Source organism: Sturnira hondurensis, unplaced genomic scaffold, assembly GCF_014824575.4.
Source record: "Sturnira hondurensis isolate 20B ecotype Veracruz unplaced genomic scaffold, ASM1482457v3 Scaffold0009906, whole genome shotgun sequence".
Lineage (NCBI taxonomy): Eukaryota > Metazoa > Chordata > Mammalia > Chiroptera > Phyllostomidae > Sturnira > Sturnira hondurensis.
Genome location: NW_028082537.1, coordinates 2092642 through 2110941, shown reverse-complemented (window position 1 = coordinate 2110941; position 18300 = coordinate 2092642). Strand labels below are relative to the sequence as shown.

The 18300-nt window shown below is 35.1% G+C and overlaps 1 protein-coding gene across 1 annotated transcript in view; it reads right to left on the bottom strand.

Moving 5' to 3' along the window:
• Nucleotides 1-18300, bottom strand: part of SPAG6 (sperm associated antigen 6) — a 60710-nt gene that overhangs the window by 26504 nt on the left and 15906 nt on the right. Inside the window, 1 exon segment of the mRNA XM_042053991.1 lies at nucleotides 13789-13972. Coding sequence (XP_041909925.1) covers nucleotides 13789-13972 — 184 coding nt within the window.

Sequence of the window (18300 nt, the reverse complement as noted above, 5' to 3'; positions counted from 1 at the left end):
TCAGGTGGGAGGGAGCAAAGATTGGAGGAAAAATATGCATATTATTATGAAAAAGTCTAATATACAATTTTTATCTATCTCCTCCCCACCACCCCTGCAAATGTCATTTTTTCCTGTTCTCATCATTTCCACACCACTTTTCTTCACCCAGTCTTCAGAGCCACTGCTCTAACCCTTATACATGGATGGGTTGAGCGTTGGAGAGATTAAGGGTTAACATACATACATAAATACATGCATACATATGCTTTGAAGGTTAAGTACTTCTGGCTCTTTTAAAAAGTCAAGTAAGTCAAATGAGCCACTGATCTGAAATTAATGGGACCTTTGTAAGAAATTACAATCAGCTGGAATGGAAGGCACACTGTTACAGGGCTCAAGTATAAAAGAGCTTCAAAATATGTTAAGAAGTGGAGATGAGAGAAACAGAAGGTAGGAAAAGATAAAAACTTAGGTATGGCCTTGGAAGATAATAGGTAGCATAAGATTTAAAGCAATTTTTAAAACCCCAATTTTATCAATTTTCAATTTTTGACTTATAACTACTTAATAGCTGAGGCTAAGCTGAATAAAATAAGGCAAAAGTAGAGAGAGTTTGGAGTGCTCTTATAGTGAAGAAAATGAATTATTCGGTATCAGAGCTTTATAAAATATATTTTTTGTACCTAGAAATTTTTACATTTGTTTTTCACTTCCTTGTCATAACATTGCAATCATAGTTGTATTTTCACCCTACCTATAATTTTGTGTTCTGCTTAACAAAAACTTAAATGGAAAATTCATATTTTATTGTTCAAACTTCACTGGCATTTACATTTTTGCCCCAGCCCAGTTTCAGAGAAGTCCCTGCCCTCAAGGAACTCAGGCTAATGGAGGAGCTTCAATAGCAAAGGGCTACTGGTGCCCTCGTGGGATTCTCTGCAAGAACACCCAAAAGAAAGAGGAAACAGAAAAGGAAGAGAGAAATGAGATATTGGATAGTTAGAAAGTTTATATGGTATTTTTACAAAAGTGGTCCCTGGTCAGCAGTTGTTAGTGCTACTCCTTTCAAATCTCAGTTAAGTGCACTATGCCCAATGTACTTCTAGAAATTCAAATGTAAATAAATATAAAATGTACACAAAAATGTGTTTTCCCTCAATACTTAAAAGATATTAGGAGAATTTATACACTGGTGACTGGAAAATAAAGTTTGAGAAACAATTTTGTTCAAATTTTAAAAATACATTACAATGCACTTTTCAAACTTGGTTTATGAAACCACTAGGATACAAATACTTTTCCCTCTATTCACACAGCACACACATTTAGTGACATTTCTCACATAAGTATTTGCACTAAATGGGAAACAAAGCCTCGGACTGAAAGAATGTTAGGGGCCATCAGGTAGAGGAAGCATTGTGTGGGGTAGAGGACTAAGTGTTTCAAATACTCAAATCACAATAAATGAAAATACAGGAGGATTTACAACATATTTTTTTACTACCATACAAACTAACTCCAAAAATGACTAACAAATTAGATAACTACTGAATAAAGTTATAATTAAAATGTTATTTTGTTAAACACATTTGGCTTCGATGCGCGAAGAACATAAAAGAGACATTTACGTTCACTTTCTCTTTTTCACCAAGTCCTGAGTAAACAGAAGAGTATTTGTGGAAATAAATATTAGGATAAAAATAGGTATAGTATATGTAATCCCATAAACATCATTTGCCTCTATGCTTGTGTGTTTCTCAACCCTTCCTCATTAAAAAAAAAGTTATATCAATAAAAATAATAAGGTGGTACAAAAATCAACATTATCTATAGGCACCTATAAAGAAAGTTGTCTGTAGGGCTTTTGAAATAATTTTTAATTGCCAGGCTCTTGTCCCCTTCTCCAGCACATCCTTACTTACTCTAAGACATGCACTACAAAGTTAATTCAGATATCTCTTAGTAACATGTGGAATTTGAAAAAGTTAATTACTGCTTCCTAAACCTCTTCCACACAATTTAGGATATTGGTATTTATATATAGGTGCCACGAATGCCATGAGAAGAATATTTGCAAAACTTCTGAATTTTTAAATTGTTATCTCCTTTAATCACTTCATCATTCTATACAAGATAAAAAAAATGGGTGGGCCAGCTCTGTCTGGATTCCTTCTTTACATTACTTATTTAGTAAATAGGATACACTCTACTACATGTTTCTGTAGTGTCCAAACCATCCACTTCCTGGAAGCGCTGATCATCTTTGGCCTCTGTGATCTCATCTCTGAACTGCTACTGAGCTGGAATGGTAATTTCCCACTTGATTTAGGTCCAAAGGGCATAAATCAGGTCTACAGGAGAAAGAATAGTTACACATGTGGAAACCAGCCATCAGGGATCAAAACAGAGGTATCTGGCAAGACGTTCAAATACAAGAAGGAAGTTAAAACAAAGAATGATGAGCTCTCATACACTTTCCTTTCTTACACTATAAAAATGAAAAAATTTCTGAGAGGTTTTGAGTTCCACCAGTTCCACCATTAGTTGCTGTCTGACCAAAATAAATCCTTTAACCTCTCTATTTCAGTTTCCTCATTTATGATATAGAACAATTATATCAATAACTAAAGTGTTTTATAACACGTAATCAAATGTATTGCTGTTTGCCAAAATTGAGAATAGCCAAAATTTGTAAGAGACCAAGTTGACAAAAGACAGGATTTTTAGCTAAAGCTCCCAAAATAAACATTTAAAGCTTTTTTTTTTTTTTAACAGAAGGAAAAAGGAACTTGCCAGGGGTATCCTGTCTCCACCACTTGCTTGCTGCACAAACTTTGACAAAATGGGTATCCCATCCTGAAAATTCCCTTTCTTTTTTTTTAAATTATTTTTTTTATTTAACTTTTGTTCAAGTACAGTTTTCTTTCTTGTATTCCCAGCCCTGCACCCCCCCAGTGCTCCCCACCCCCTCCCATCCCCACCCCCCATCTTAGTTATTGTCCATGTGTCCTTCATACTTATTCATGTGAGTCCATCCCCTTTTACTCTGTGCTTCTCTCCCCTCTACCCTCTGGACCCTGTCAGCACGTTCTGTATTTCAGTGTCTTTGGTTACATTTTGCTTGCTTGTTTGTTTTGTTAAAGCTTATTTTTGAGGTCAAATGTGAAAGATTGTTTATACAAAACACACTTATATGATTCCTCCTTCCTCACACTTTCAGTCAGGCTATTGCCCTCACCTCACTAAGTACTCTAATTGCTGCCACACTCTTAACACAAGTTCATTGGAAGCACTCCTCCATAACACTCTTGTGCTCCAGAGTAACAAGGCAGGCAGACAGAAGTTGCCAGGTGGGAGGAGAGAAGGAGGACCTTGAGTAGGGTGAAGCAACTTTCTGGGGCCTTTGCACAGGAAGCACTGTGGCTCCACAGAGCCATGATTCCTTCTGCCTGCCTCTCACACTTCCATCCCCTTTGCCTCACTACTTGAATCTCCAAACCAGGACTAATCTTTAGAAATAGTGAGAGATTTGACATTGATTAGAATAATTCTATAGAGTGAAAGAGTATAGAAACAAGGAAAAAGAGAGACAACCAACATGAAAAGAATTCTACCTCAGTCTTTATTAAGGAGCAGGAAAAACATAAAGAAATAATTTATCTTCAAAGGAAGAGGTACATATTATCAACTGTGTTTAATAACTGCTGGTTCAATCATAGAAATTTAATGATACTATTTGCACAGAATTTTTTTAAAACCTGTCATTTCTGGTTGTTAGCCCCCAGTTCCCTTTGATTATCAATAAAATGCTTTAAAAGCTATACCTAAGTATAGATTTAAATTGTATTTTTCAAATAAGGAAAAATCAGATGATGCCTATTCATTGTCTCCTCTACTAACTGTATGCTTACTTTATTTTTAAAAGATTTTTATTTCTTTAATTTTAGAGAGAGGGGAAGGGAGGGAAAAAGAGAGGAAGAGAAACATTGGTGTGTGGTTGCCTCTTGCCTGCCCCCTACTAGGGACCTGGCCCACAACCCAGGCATGTGCCCCAACTAGGAATCAAACTGGTGACCCTTTGATTCTTCAGCCTGTGTTCGATCCACTGAGCTGGCAGTGCTTACTTTATTTTTATTTCCCATACACAAAGTCTTTTTCTTCTATTGCCTTTAAAGATACACTGTCTTTTGCATCTCGATTTGAAGTTTATATTTCTTAAACTTCTTAAACATTTCCTCACTAAGAAGGAAACACTGAATGAATATCCTCCCATTAATCTCAATCTACCCCATTTTTGTCAAGAAAGAAACCAGGTTATTTGGAGGTAACTCTTCTATTTCCACTGATATTCAGGATGTGAATAATGACTTGTTTTATTTCTTACTAATAACATTTCCTCTTCTTTCAGAGAAACCTATGCAGTAATCTCTTCTGGGAGCTTCTGAGTCCCAGGCCTTTAAGTACCGTGAAATACTGAAATTACAGAGAGAATTCCATGTGGAAACCAGATTATAGCAAAAAATCTGAATGGAACCCCTAAAACAGGTTCTATTTAAAAACCATTATCATTTAGCCTTAAACTGAACAAAAAAAAGAGGTATGGAAAAGATATCAATGGGTACCTGCCTGAGAATGTGCCTGTACAGTTGTCCCTCAAAGCTCTTTTGCACCACCCTTTGAAATACTCATATCATTGGTTGCCAAAAAAGTTCATTTGTTTTTTCATAAATGGCTTCAGTAGCCTTTAGTTGTCTTTAACTTCATTGAAAACAATTTTGTTAGAATGTATTGTGACAGCTGTTATATCAGCATGCATTTAAAAAAAACATCAAAATTGGTGAATTTTTGTGTAGCCATTTAATAGTGAGGATAGAAGAAAATAAGCAACATTTTTGGCATATTATGCTTTCTTATTTCAAGAAAGGTAAAAACACCCTGGCTGGTGTAGCTCAGTGGATTGAGCGCGGACCTGCGAACCAGGCGATCACAGTTCGATTCCCAGTCAGGGCACATGCCCGGGTTGCAGGCCAGTTCCCTGCAGGCCAACTCCCAGCAGGGGATGCATGAAAGGCAACCATACATTGATGTTTCTCTCCCTCTCTCCTTCCCTTCCCCTCTAAAGATAAATAAATAAAATATTTTTAAAAAAAGAAGAAAAAATATATATATATAAAAAAAAGAAAGGTAAAAACACAATTGAAACTCAATTGTTCAGCATATGGAGAAGGTGCTATGATTGATCAAACATGTCAAAAGTGGTTTGCAAAGTTTCATACTGGAAATCTCTCACTGGATGATGCTCCACAGTGAAGTAGACCAGTTAAAGTTGATGGCAATCAAATTGAGACATTAATTGATAACAATCAATGTTTTACCATGTGGGAGATAGCCAACACACTCAAAATATCCAAATCAGTAAAGTTATTAGTAAAAATGTGTCTTTTATTTTACAGAAAAAACATAGACTTTTTAGACAACTCAATATAATCTGTTTGTCATAAAATTCTCTGACATTAAAAAAATTAAGTTTTTTCCATGTAGTTTCTCCATGATAACCAGCTTCTAACTTAAAACACTACCTTAGTTTTTTCAATCATCATGTATTAAGCAATAGTCCCAAGGCGAACCTATCCAGAAAACCAAAATCCAGATATTAAGGAAATAATTTAATATACTAATTCTGAATCATTCTAAGCAGGACAATAGTTTACTTTCTCAATACTTTTATATCATTTTATTCATTTTCTGTATTTAATAGTGTCACCATTTTAGGACCAAATGAAACATAACAATTAGAGAACTTCTTACTGTTTCTGTTTGGATTTCTTTTTTAATGCTCATTCAGGAAGTGTTTAGTGAAGCTGTATGGCAAAGTGGGCCATACATGGGCTTTGGATTCAGACAGATTTAGGCTCAAATCCTAGGTCGACCTTTATTATAATTTCAGGTATCCTCTCTAAGTTCCACTTTCTTCCTCTGTTTAACAGAGAGAGTATCTACCATAAAGGTAGCATAATCAAAATGAGATAATGTATCTAAAGCACACTGTACAGAGCCAGGCACATAGTAATTACTCAGTAAATGGTAGCTATTATTTTATACATACATATACATAAAAAATCTGGAAGGGAGGATCCAAGATGGTGGAGAAATAAGTGGAAGCTACATTAACCTCCTCCCAGGACCAATCAGCAATTACAACTGAATTGTAGAGAAAGCATCCTGAATAACCTACTGAACACTAGCTGGAGAGAAGCCTTATAACGATGCATAGAGAAAAAACCAGTTCACCACAACATGACTGGTAGGGAGTATGGAGAAATGAGAGGGCTGGCTGGGCTCCCATGGATGGCATCTGTAGTTCTGAAAGGATACTTCAGTGGCCAGGGAGTTCCCCCTAAAGAGTGTGGAGTCTAACCCCCAAGCAGGACACTCCAACCTACATCACAGCCAGAACGGAACCCAGATAACATCCAGCTGTGAAAAGCAGCAGGACTTTTGTCTGCCAGGGAGAAATGGCTAGAGATGCAAAGAGCCTCTTAAAGGGCCAATGCACAAAATTTTGTTTGCAGCCAGTTACCCTGGGCTCCAGCAGAAGGAGGGCAGAGAGGACTAGAGACCCTTGAGGTAAGTCTAGGACTGGTGACCCTGGGGAGAGAACTAGAGGGACAGGTACCAGGATCCACGTGCTGAGTCATTCCCTATAGGGCTTTCTCCGGCAGATTACTCCTCTCCAAATAGCATCAGCCTGAGGGGAAGCAATAGCTCCACCCACAGGAATTACTCTGCCCCACCCTGTGGTGCTTAAGCCCAACTGCTCACTATAGCTTCATTAGATTAGCAGCCAATCATGTTTAATGGCTTATCAGTTTAGGAACTAAGAAAATACAAAGAAGCAGACAAAATGGGAAGATAAAGAAACAGGTCACAAATGAAAAAAAAAGGGAATTCTCCAGAAGAACTAAAAGTATTGGAGGCAACAAGCAATTTATCAGATATAGAGTTTAGAATAATGATAATAAAGATACTCAACAGCATGAAAAAAGACATAGAAACCATAAAAAAGGACCAGTCAGAAATAAAATATGCAATATCTGAAATAAATAATACACTGGAAGGCATAATCAGTAGGTTAGATAAAACAGAGGATCGAATTAGTGTTTTGGAAGACAGAAACAAACACCCAGGCAGAGCAGAAAAAAAATTTTTTTTAAAGGAAGAGAGCTTAAGAAACATTTTGGACAACAAGAGGTATGACAACATCCATATCATGGGAATACCAGAAGAGAGCAAAAAAGGGATCAAGAACCTATTTGAAGAAATAATGACCAAAAACTTCCCTAATCTGGTGAAGGAAAAAGTCACACAAGTCCAGGAAGCTCAGAGATTCCTAAACAAATTGGACCCAAACAGGCTAACACCAAGACACATCATAATTAAAATGATAAGGCTTAAAAACAAGGTGAGAATCCTAAAAGCTGCAAGAGAAAAGCAGGTAGTAACCTACAAGGGAGCACCAACTACACTGGCATCTGATTGCTCAACAGAAATATTTCAGGCCATAAGGGAGTGGTGTGAAATATTCAAGATGATGAAAAGCAAGGACCTATGGGCAAGGCTACTGTACTCTGCAAGGCTATCATTGAAAATCGAAGGAGAAATAAGGAGCTTCCCAGACAAGAAAAAGCTAAAGGAGTTTGTTAACACCAAACCAATACTGCAACAAATGTTAAAGGGCTTGCTTTAAGAAGAAGAAAAAGAGAAAGAAAGAAAAACAGAGGAAAACAGTCTAATAATAAAATGGCACTATATATGTATCTATCCATGATCACCTTAAATGTAAATGGCTTAAATGCTCTGACCAAAAAGACATAGGATAGATGAATGGACAAGAAAACAATACCCACATATATGCTGCCTCCAAGAGACCCATTTCAGATTGAAAGATACACACAGACAAAAAGTAAAGGGATGGAAAAAGATATTTTATGCAAATAGAGAAAAAAAACTTATATCTGACAAAAGAAACTTTAAAACCAAGGCTATAGTAAGAGACAAAGAAGAATATTACATAATGATAAAGGGAACAATCCAACAAGAGAATATAACCCTAGTAAACATTTATGTACCCAACATAGGAGCACCTAACTATGTAAAGCAAATCTTGATAGACATAAAGGGAGAGACTGACAGAAATAAAGTCATGGTTGGGGATTTTAACACACCATTGACTTCAATAGATAGATCGTCCAGGCAGAAAATCAACAAGGAGACAGTGGTCTTAAATGATGCACTAGATCAAATGGATTTAATTGATATCTTCAGAGCATTTCACCCCAAAGCAGCAGACTATACATACTTTTCAAGTGCACATGGAATATTTTCTAGAACAGACCACATGTTGGACACAAAACAAGTCTCAATAAATTTAAGAAGATTGAAATCATATTAACCACCTTCTCTGACCTCAATGCTATGAAACTGAAATCAATCACAAGAAGAACACTGAAAAGCATACAAAGACATGAAGACTAAATAACATGTTATTAAACAACAAGGGGGTCAAAAATGAGATCAAGGAAGAAATCAAAAGATACCTTAAAGCAAATCAAAACTGAGGACACAGCAACCCAAAATCTGTGGGACACTGGGAAAGCAATTATAGAGGATAATTCATAGCATTACAAGCCTAGCTCAAAAAAAAAAACAAGTAAAAGCTCAAATAAACAATCTAACTTTACACATAAAGGAACTTGAAAAAGAATAACAAATGAAGCACAAAGTGAGTAGAAGGGAAGAAATAATAAAGATCAGAGCAGAAATAAGTGAAATAGAGTCTAAAAAAATACAAAAGGTCATTGAAACCAGGAGCTGGTTCCTTGAAAAGACAAACAACACTGACAAACCTTTAACCAGACTCATCAAGAAAAAAAGAAATGACCCAAATAAATAAAATCAGAAGCGAAAGAAGAGCAGTAACAACTGACAACAAAGAAATGCAAAGGACTGTGAGAAAATATTATGAACAGCTATATGCCAACAAACTGGACAACCTGGGTGAAATGAATAAATTCCTAGAAACATGCAATGTTACAAAAATATATCAGGAAGAATCGGGGAATTTGAATAGACAGAATTACACCTAATGAAATTAAAGTAGTAATTTAAAAACTCCCAACAAACAAAAGCCCTGGACCAAATGGCTTCACAGGTGAATTTTACCAAACATTCTGAAAAGAAATAACAGCTCTCCTTCTCAAACTATTTTATAAAATCCAAGAGGAGGGAAGGCCCCCAAACTCATTTCACGAAGCCAGCATTATCTTAATTCCAAAACCAGATAAACAGAGTTATAGGCCAATATCTCTGACAAACATAGATGCTAGATCCTCAATGACATATTAGAAATTTGAGTAGAGCAATACATCAAAAAGATCATACACCATGATCAAGCAGGATTTATTCCAGGAATGCAAGGATGGTACAACATTTGCAAATCAATCAATATGACTCACCACATAAACAAAATGAAGGATAAAAAACACATGATCATATCAATAAATGCAGAAAAAGCTTTTGAAGAAATCCAGAACCTATTTATGATAAAAACTCTTAGCAAAGTGGGAATAGAGGAAACATACCTAAACATAATAAAGGCCAAATATGACAAACCCACTGCCAGTATCATACTCAATGAGCAAAAACTGCAAGTGTTCCCCTTAAGATGGGGAGCAAGACAGGGATGTCCACTTCACCTCTTTATTCAACATAGGACTGGAAGTCCTAGATGCAGAAATCAAACAAGAAGAAAAGTAAAAACCATTCAAATTGGAAAGGAGGAAGTGAAACTGTCCTTATTTGCAGGTCACATGAAACTGTGCTTAGAGAATCCCAAATCAAATATTTCACACCAAGAAACTACTAGAGCTGATCAATGAATTCAGCAAAGTAGTAGAATACAAAATTAATATCCCGAAATCAGTTGCATTTTTATATGCCAATAACAAACTAACAGAAAGGGAAATTAAGAAAACAGCCCCATTCACAATTACCTCAAAAAGAATAAAATACCTAGGAATAAACCTAATGAAGGATGTAAAAGACCTGTACTCAAAAAATTACAAGACACTGAAAGAAGAAATTGAAGAAGATACAAATAAGTGGAAGCACATACTGTGTTCATGAGTAGGAAGAATTAACATCATTTAAATGTCCCTACTGCCCAAAGCAATCTATAGGTCCAATGCAATTCCTATCAAGATTCCAATGACATGTTTCATAGAACTAGAACAAATATCTCAAAAATTTATAGTGAACCACAAAAGGCCCCACTTAGCAACAGTGATCCTGAGAAAAAAAAAGAACAAAGTTGGAGGAATAGTGCTACCTAATGTCAAACTATACTACAAGGCCATAGTAATCAAAACAGCTTGGCACTGGCATAAAAACTATCACAGAGATCAATGGAACAGAACAGAGAGCTCAGGAATAAACCCACAGCTTTATAGTCAATTAATATTCAACAGGGAAGCAAGCACATACAATGGGCTAAAGATAGTTTCTTCAATAAATGATGTTGGGAAAACTGGACAGATATGTGCAGGAAAATGAATCTAGACCACCTTCTTACACTACACACAAGAGTAAATTCAAAATGGATCAAAGTCTTATATGTTAAACCCAAAACCATAAAAGTCCTAGAAGAAAACATAGGCGGTGAAGTCTCTGATATTGCTCATATCAATTTTTATAGATATATCTCCCCAGGTGAAGAAAATAAATAAATAAATAAATAAATGGGGCCACACTAAACTGAAAAGTTTTTGCACAGCAAAGAAAATCATCAACAAAATAAAAAGACAATCCGCAGAATGGAAGAACATATTTGCCAACACATCTGATAAGGGGTTAATATCCAAAATTTATAGTGTTTACAAAACTCAACACCAAAAAACCAAACAACCCAATTAAAAAATGGGCAAAGCAACTGAATAGATACTTATGAAAAGAGGACATATAGATAGCCAATAGGCATGTGAAAAGGTGTTCAATGTCACTAATCATCAGAGAAATGCAAATTAAAACCACAATGAGACCATCTCACACCTGTCACAATGGCTATCATCAATAAATCAACAAACAAGAAGTGCTAGCAAGGATGTGGAAAAAGGGGAATCTTTTGGACCGTTGGGGGAAATGCAGACTGGTGCAGCTACCTGTGGAAAGCACTATGGAGATACCTTGAAAAATTAAAAATGAATCTGCCTTTTGACCCAGCAATCCCACTTCTAGGAATAAATACTAAGGAACCAAAAAGACTAATTCAAAAGAACATAAGCACCCCTATGTTCATTCATTACAGCATTATTTACAATCACCAAGATATAGAAGCAGCCCAAGTGTCCACCAATAGATGAGTGTATAGAATAATTAGGTGACATTTACACAATGGAATTCTATTCAGCCATAAAAAGAAAATGTTACCCTTTGCAACAGTATGGATGGATCTGGAAAACATTATGCTAAGTGAAATAAGCCAGTCAGAGAAAGACAAATATCATATGATTTCACTCATAGGTGGAACCTAATGAATAAACTTAACTAACAAGCAAGTTACTTGTAGATGGAGGCACTCATAGATGGAGAACAGATGACACCTGGAGCGAGGGGAAGTTAGGGAGTGGAGGGGTTGAGCAAAAAGGAAAAAGGACTCATGAAAGTGGGTAGCAATGTGGTGATTGCTGGAGTGAGAGGGGTATACGGGGACTAAATGATAATGGAAAAAATACAATAAAGATTTTTAGAAAAAGCTAGACATTGAAAAAAAAAAAGAAAGAAAATGTGAAAAATGAAGAAAAATATCCTTAATTCTAACACCCTAGTAATGCAAACATGTATATTTTGTAATTTATGTTCACATAAAAATTTATTTTTATATTATTATAATTGTAATATATAATTTTGTTCTTTCTTACTTTATAATCACTTTTTGTTGAATGAGAGTCTATTAAATAAACTACCATAATTTAACCTGTAAATTCCCGCCAAATGTTTGGGGGGTTTTGCTATGACAAATAATGCTACAATAACATTTGCATGAATATAGTTTTTTATTCTGTGGAATTATTTCCTTAAAAGCAATTCCCAAAGCAGGCTTTCTAGAGTAACCATAAACTCTTTTGTGACTTAGATTAGTTTTACCAAACAATTTCCCACAAGTTTATACAATTTGTAGTGTTTCTATCAATGGTTATAAACATTATCATGTCCTCTCTAACCATCAGTATTAATACTAATACCTTTCATTTTTTTAATATTTACCATGTGTCAAGCACTGTTCTAAGTGCTTCACATATATCATCTCATCATCCTCACAACAAATCTCTAAAGTAGCTACTTTGACCACCTACAATAAATCTCTAAAATAACTTGGAAGTAGTTACCCTCTTTTTGTAGATGAGGAAGTAAAGGTTCAGAAAGTTTAAAAGCCATACTCAATGTCACACAGCAAATAAATGGTAAAACTTGTACTGAAACTCATGCTAACACAATGCTCTTTGCCACTTGGCTCTATTTCTTCTTTACTCTTTTTTCTCCCAAATAATAAAAGGGGTTATGATGTTTTCATACGCAGTTCTTGATTACTAACAAAATAGGTCATTTTTACCTATGTTAAACTGCATAGCCTTGTTGTATTATTTGTTCATATTATTTAGCAACTTCTATAAAATTGTGGGGGAAGTTTGTTACCTATGTATTTTTTACTGATCAGAGGTGTCAGCATAACCTTCACACAAAAGTTACTGGCACTGAGCTGTCGGTTTATAAGCAAAGGTGGTCCGTCTTTTTCTCCTCCTTCCTGCCCAATACGAGCTGAATACAAACATGCCCTGGAAAGTTATGTCCATATGTGTTTAACACTACTCATTCATATGACATGGCTCCTAACTAATTTTGAATACCCTACATTATAAGTAAGAGCGAAGACTCAATGTACCCTGAGGGCTGATGAACTAGAATAATTTTAACTGAACCCATTTGCCAAAGACTTTAAGAATTAATATGTCATTTGCTCAATTCCTGCTCCCCCTTCTCTTTCCATCTACAGATTTCTCTTCTGCTAACTAAGACTGGAATGTATAGATGTTTTTACAAATTTATAACCCAAACAACCTGGGCATCATTTGGAGCTTATCTCTCATAATATAGAGAAACATCATTAAAAACTCACCTAAGTTTTACTAAACAAAGCCAGATTTATCTAATAAATATAAAATTTAATAATCCTAGTTTTTTAATTATTATAATTTTATGTAAAGGATAAAAATTATACCAACCAAAAGAAGATGCACATAGGACAAGTTCTGGGATGGTCCAGAAGGAAAAGCTTTCATGCACTGTCTCAGTGGAATCAAGGTGTGTCACCCTCCCAGTCACCTTATTAGCATAAATTCAGGTGTGATACAAAGAGCTCATGAATAACCAAACTCTCTATCACTCAAGAAATTCGTAAAGTTTCATGCCAGGAACTGGGAAAAGAAACCAGACATATTCATTGTTATAAAATAGAAATAGAACAAAGAACAGGGAAAAGTTTTTATTCTCATGAGACTTATACCCTAATGTGATATTTAAGTATGAAAATAAGTAAATAGATATAAACAAATAGATGATAGTATATTATTATTATTTAGGTTTTTTAAATATTATGGATTTTTTATTTTATTTAGTTATTTTTTAAGTACAGTATTCTGTCTATTACTCCCATCCCATCCCACTCCCCTAGTTTAAAACATGCTTCATTGCCTGCATTATGTCTTGCTATACATCCAAGTGCCCAGGCTGCAGCCTCTTTGACTCCAGGGTCAAAATCTTCCAGGCATATCACAAGCATATCCAGAGCTCCACAATCAACTATTGTCTGAACTAGTTGAGGAGAATGTTTACCAACTACTTGTAATACAAAGGCAGCTGATCTCTTGTAGAAATGCTACAAGAATAAAATAGATAAAAGAGACAAAACTCAAAGTGAGTTGAACACTTATATAACAAAAAGTTAAAATAGACCAAAACCATTGTAAAAGATAACATTAATATAATAAAGCTCAACAGCTGTTATATACAAAAAACATCCTGCAACATTTTGATTTTTTCTATTTTTTATCAAGTTTAATATACGCAAAAATATAGAACTTAAAAATGCAAACATAGTTCTTGATTTCAAACTAAACTAAAATATTAAAATATATTTTTATAAAAACTTTACCCACAAAATCCAATTTAGTAGATGCATTAAGGAATCACTTTTATTTCTCTGACACTTTATTTCTAATTTGATTGTAGTAAACAAACATAGTTTGTATTATTTGTATTAAATAATTAAAATGTTTAGTTGACAATGGTTATTAATATGGATATTACTAACACATTTACATTTAAGTATTTAAAATACTCATGTATCTTTACTGAAAACCCCATCTTTGCCATTTCCTGAAGCAGGCATGAGGTATCTTAATGCAGTCATAACATTCAACCAGTCAAAATACTAAGTCTATTTTGACATACTAATTTCCTACTTCAATAGAAATCAATAGCAGTAGTCCTGTTATAGTGTTATTTTATTTGTTATAATGGAAATAATCATGCATAGCTTAATACATAAAGAGTTTTTAAAGGTAGTTTTACCTCTGTCATTAGCTGTTTACTGTTTGAATTTTAGAATATGCACTTCAGTGATATTTATTATGATTGAATGAAAAAAATTGGTCTTCTTTCTTTTTTTAATTGTTGTTCAAGCACAATTGTCTCCATTTTCTCTCCACCACTCCCCTTCTCACTGCCATTTCCTGCCATACCCACTTCCCACCTTTGATCCTACCTGCCTCTTAAGCTTTATCCATGTGTCCCTTATGATTGTTCCCTGAAATCCCTTCCTCCCTTCCCACCCCCATTATCCCCTCTCACCGTCCCTCTGGTTACTGTCAGTTTGTTCTTAATTTCAAAGTCTCTGTTTATATTTTGCTTGCTTGGTTGTTTTGTTGATAAGGTTCCACTTATAGGTGAGCTCACATGGTATTTGTCTTTAACCACCTGGCTTATTTCACTTAGCATAATGCTCTATAGATCAATCCATGCTGTCACAAAGGGTAGGAGCTCCTTCTTTCTTTCTGCTGCATAGTATTCCATTGTGTAAATGTTCTATAGACTTTTGATCCATTCATTCACTAATGGACACTTAGGTTGTTTCCAAAATTTTATTGTTATTGGTGCATATTAATCAATACCTTCTATTCTGATGAAGAAAAAAATTAAGACTTTATGGGCTCATAAATTGAGCCTTTTCTACCACATATTTTAGAAATTACCATGGAATGAGTAATTCATTCAAGATATATCGATTATGATTCAACACAATTCCTATCAAAATACCACTGGCATATATCACAGAACTAGAATAAATAATCCAAAAATTTGTATGAAAACACAAAAGACTCCAAATAGCAACAGAAATCTTGAAAAAAAGAACACAGTAGGGGGTATCACATTACCTAATATCAAACTATACTACGAGGCTATAGTAATCAAAACAACATTGTACTGGCATAAAAACTCACATGTATCAAGGAAACAGGACAGAGAGCTCAGAAATAATTTCATGCCTATATGTTCAGTTAATCTATGACAAAGAAAGCAAGAACATACAATTGGACAAAGAATGCCTATTCAATAAATGGTGGTGGGAAGGAAGAAATGACCAAACAGAAAAATGTGAAGTAACAAGAATTCAAAAAGATGAGGAGAGGCTTAGGAACCTCCAGGACATCTTTAAACGTTCCAACATCCGAATTATGGGGGAACCAGAAGGGGGAAAGAAACAGCCACAAGTGGAAAACTTATTTGAACAAATAATAAAGGAGAACTTCCCCAGTCTGGCAAAGGAAATAGACTTCCAGGAAATCCAAGAAGCTCAGAGAGTGCCAAAGAAGTTGGACCCAAGAAGGAACACACCAAGGCACATCATAATTACATTGCCCAAGATTAAAATGAAAGAGAGAATCCTAGAAGCAGCAAGAGATAAGGGAACAGTCACCTACAAAGGAGTTCCCATCAGACTGTCAGCTGATTTCTCAAAAGAGACCTTACAGGCAAGAAGGGGCTGGAAAGAAGTATTCTGAGTCATGAAATCCAAAGACCTACAGCCAAGATTGCTCTATCCAGCAAAGCTTTCATTTAGAATGGAAGGGCAGATAAAGTGCTTCTCAGATAAGATCAAATTCAAGGAGTTCATCATCATCAAGCCCTTATTACATGAAATGTTAAAGGGACTTATCTAAGAAAAAGAAGATAAAAATATGAACAGTGAAAGGACAGTAAACTCACAGTTATTAACAACCACACCTAAAACAAAAGCAAACCAAGAGGACACCTAGATTGGGAGCAGAACCACAGAAATGAAGAACACACGGAGGGTTAGCAACAGGGGAGTGGGAGGAGGAGAAGGCGGGAGAAGGTACAGAAAATAAGTGGCATAGATGGTAGGTGGAAAATAGATAGGGGGAGGGCAAGAATAGTACAGGAAATATAGAATCTAAAGAACTTGTGACACATGGTCATAAACAAAAGGGGGGATGGTGGAGGAGGAGGTGTGCAGGGTGGAGGGGAATGAAGGGGGAATAGAACAACTGTAATGGCATAATCAATAAAATATATTAAAAATAAAAAATAAATAAATGGTGGTGGGAAAATTGGACAGATACATGTAAAAAAAACTAGACCACCTTACAACACTATATCAAGAATAAACTCAAAATAGATTATTGACTTAAATATAAGACCTATAACCATAAAACTCCTGAAAGAAAACATAAGCAGTAAAATCTGACATTTCTCTGAGCAATATTTTTTCTGACATATCTTCTTGGGCAAGGGAAATAAACAAGTAAACAAATGGGACTACATTAAAATAAAAAGTTTCTGCACAGCAAGTGGAACCATCAACAAAATCAAGACAACCTCCTGAGTGGAAGAAATATTTGCCAACCATACATCTGATAAGGGGTTAATATCCAAAATTTATGAAGAACTCAGACAACACAACCCCAGAAAAACAAACAATCCAATTAAAAAGTGGGCAGAAGATCTGAATAGATATTTCTCCAAAGAAGACATACTGATGGCCAATAGAAGTATGAAAAGTTGCTCACTATCACTAATCACCAGAGAAATGTAAATCAAAACCACAATGAGATAACATATTAAACCTGTCAGACTTCTATCATCAATAAATCAATAAACAACAGGTGTTGTCGAGGATGTAGAGAAAATGGTACCCTCATGCACTGCTGGTGGAAATGTTGATTAGTGTGAAGGTTCCTCAAAAAATTAAAAATAATTACTTGAAAAATAATTAAACAAAAAAATTTGGAAAAAATTAACAATGAAATTGTCTTATGACCCAGTGATTCCACTTTGGGGAATATATCCAAAGAAAACCAAAACACTAATTTGAAAGAGTATATATATCTCTATGTTCATTGCAGCATTATTTGCAATAGCAAAGCTATGGAAGGAACACACGTGCCCATCAATAGACAGGTGGGTAAAAAAGCTGTTGTACATAGACACAATGGATACTATTCAGCCATGAAAATGAATGAAATATTACTTTTTGTGATAGCATGAATGGAGCTAGAGGATATTAAGCTAAGGGAAATACGTCAGACAGATAAATATCGTATGATTTCACTTATGTGGGGAATCTAAAGAACAAAATAAAAAAACAGAAATAGACTCATGGACCCAAAGAATAGAGTGTCAGTTGACAGAGGGGAGGAGGTTGGGGGGATGGGTAAAAAAAGTGAAGGAATTAAGAAGTACAAATTGGTAGTTACAGAATAATCATGGGGATGTAAATTACAGCATAGGGAATATAGTTAATAATATCGTAATAACTATGTATGGGGCCAGGTGGGTACTTGAAATATCAGGACCACAGTGTAAAGTACCTGATCTTTTAAGCACTATGCTATACATCTGAAACTAATACATAATAATATCAAATGTAAACTATAATTGAAAAAATATATATGCATATACATGTTATATATATGCATTAATGTGTTATGTATTAATGCATATATATAATGTATTATATATATACATGGAAAGAGAGAGTAGACAGGTGCTGAAACACAGTTGTCTTTGACCTCAAGAAACTTATAAACACACTGTGAGAGAGAAATAAATGCAACACATTATGATGTATGCAACTAGATGAGAAGTAGAGTATGCTCTACAAACACACAGTAGGACATCTAA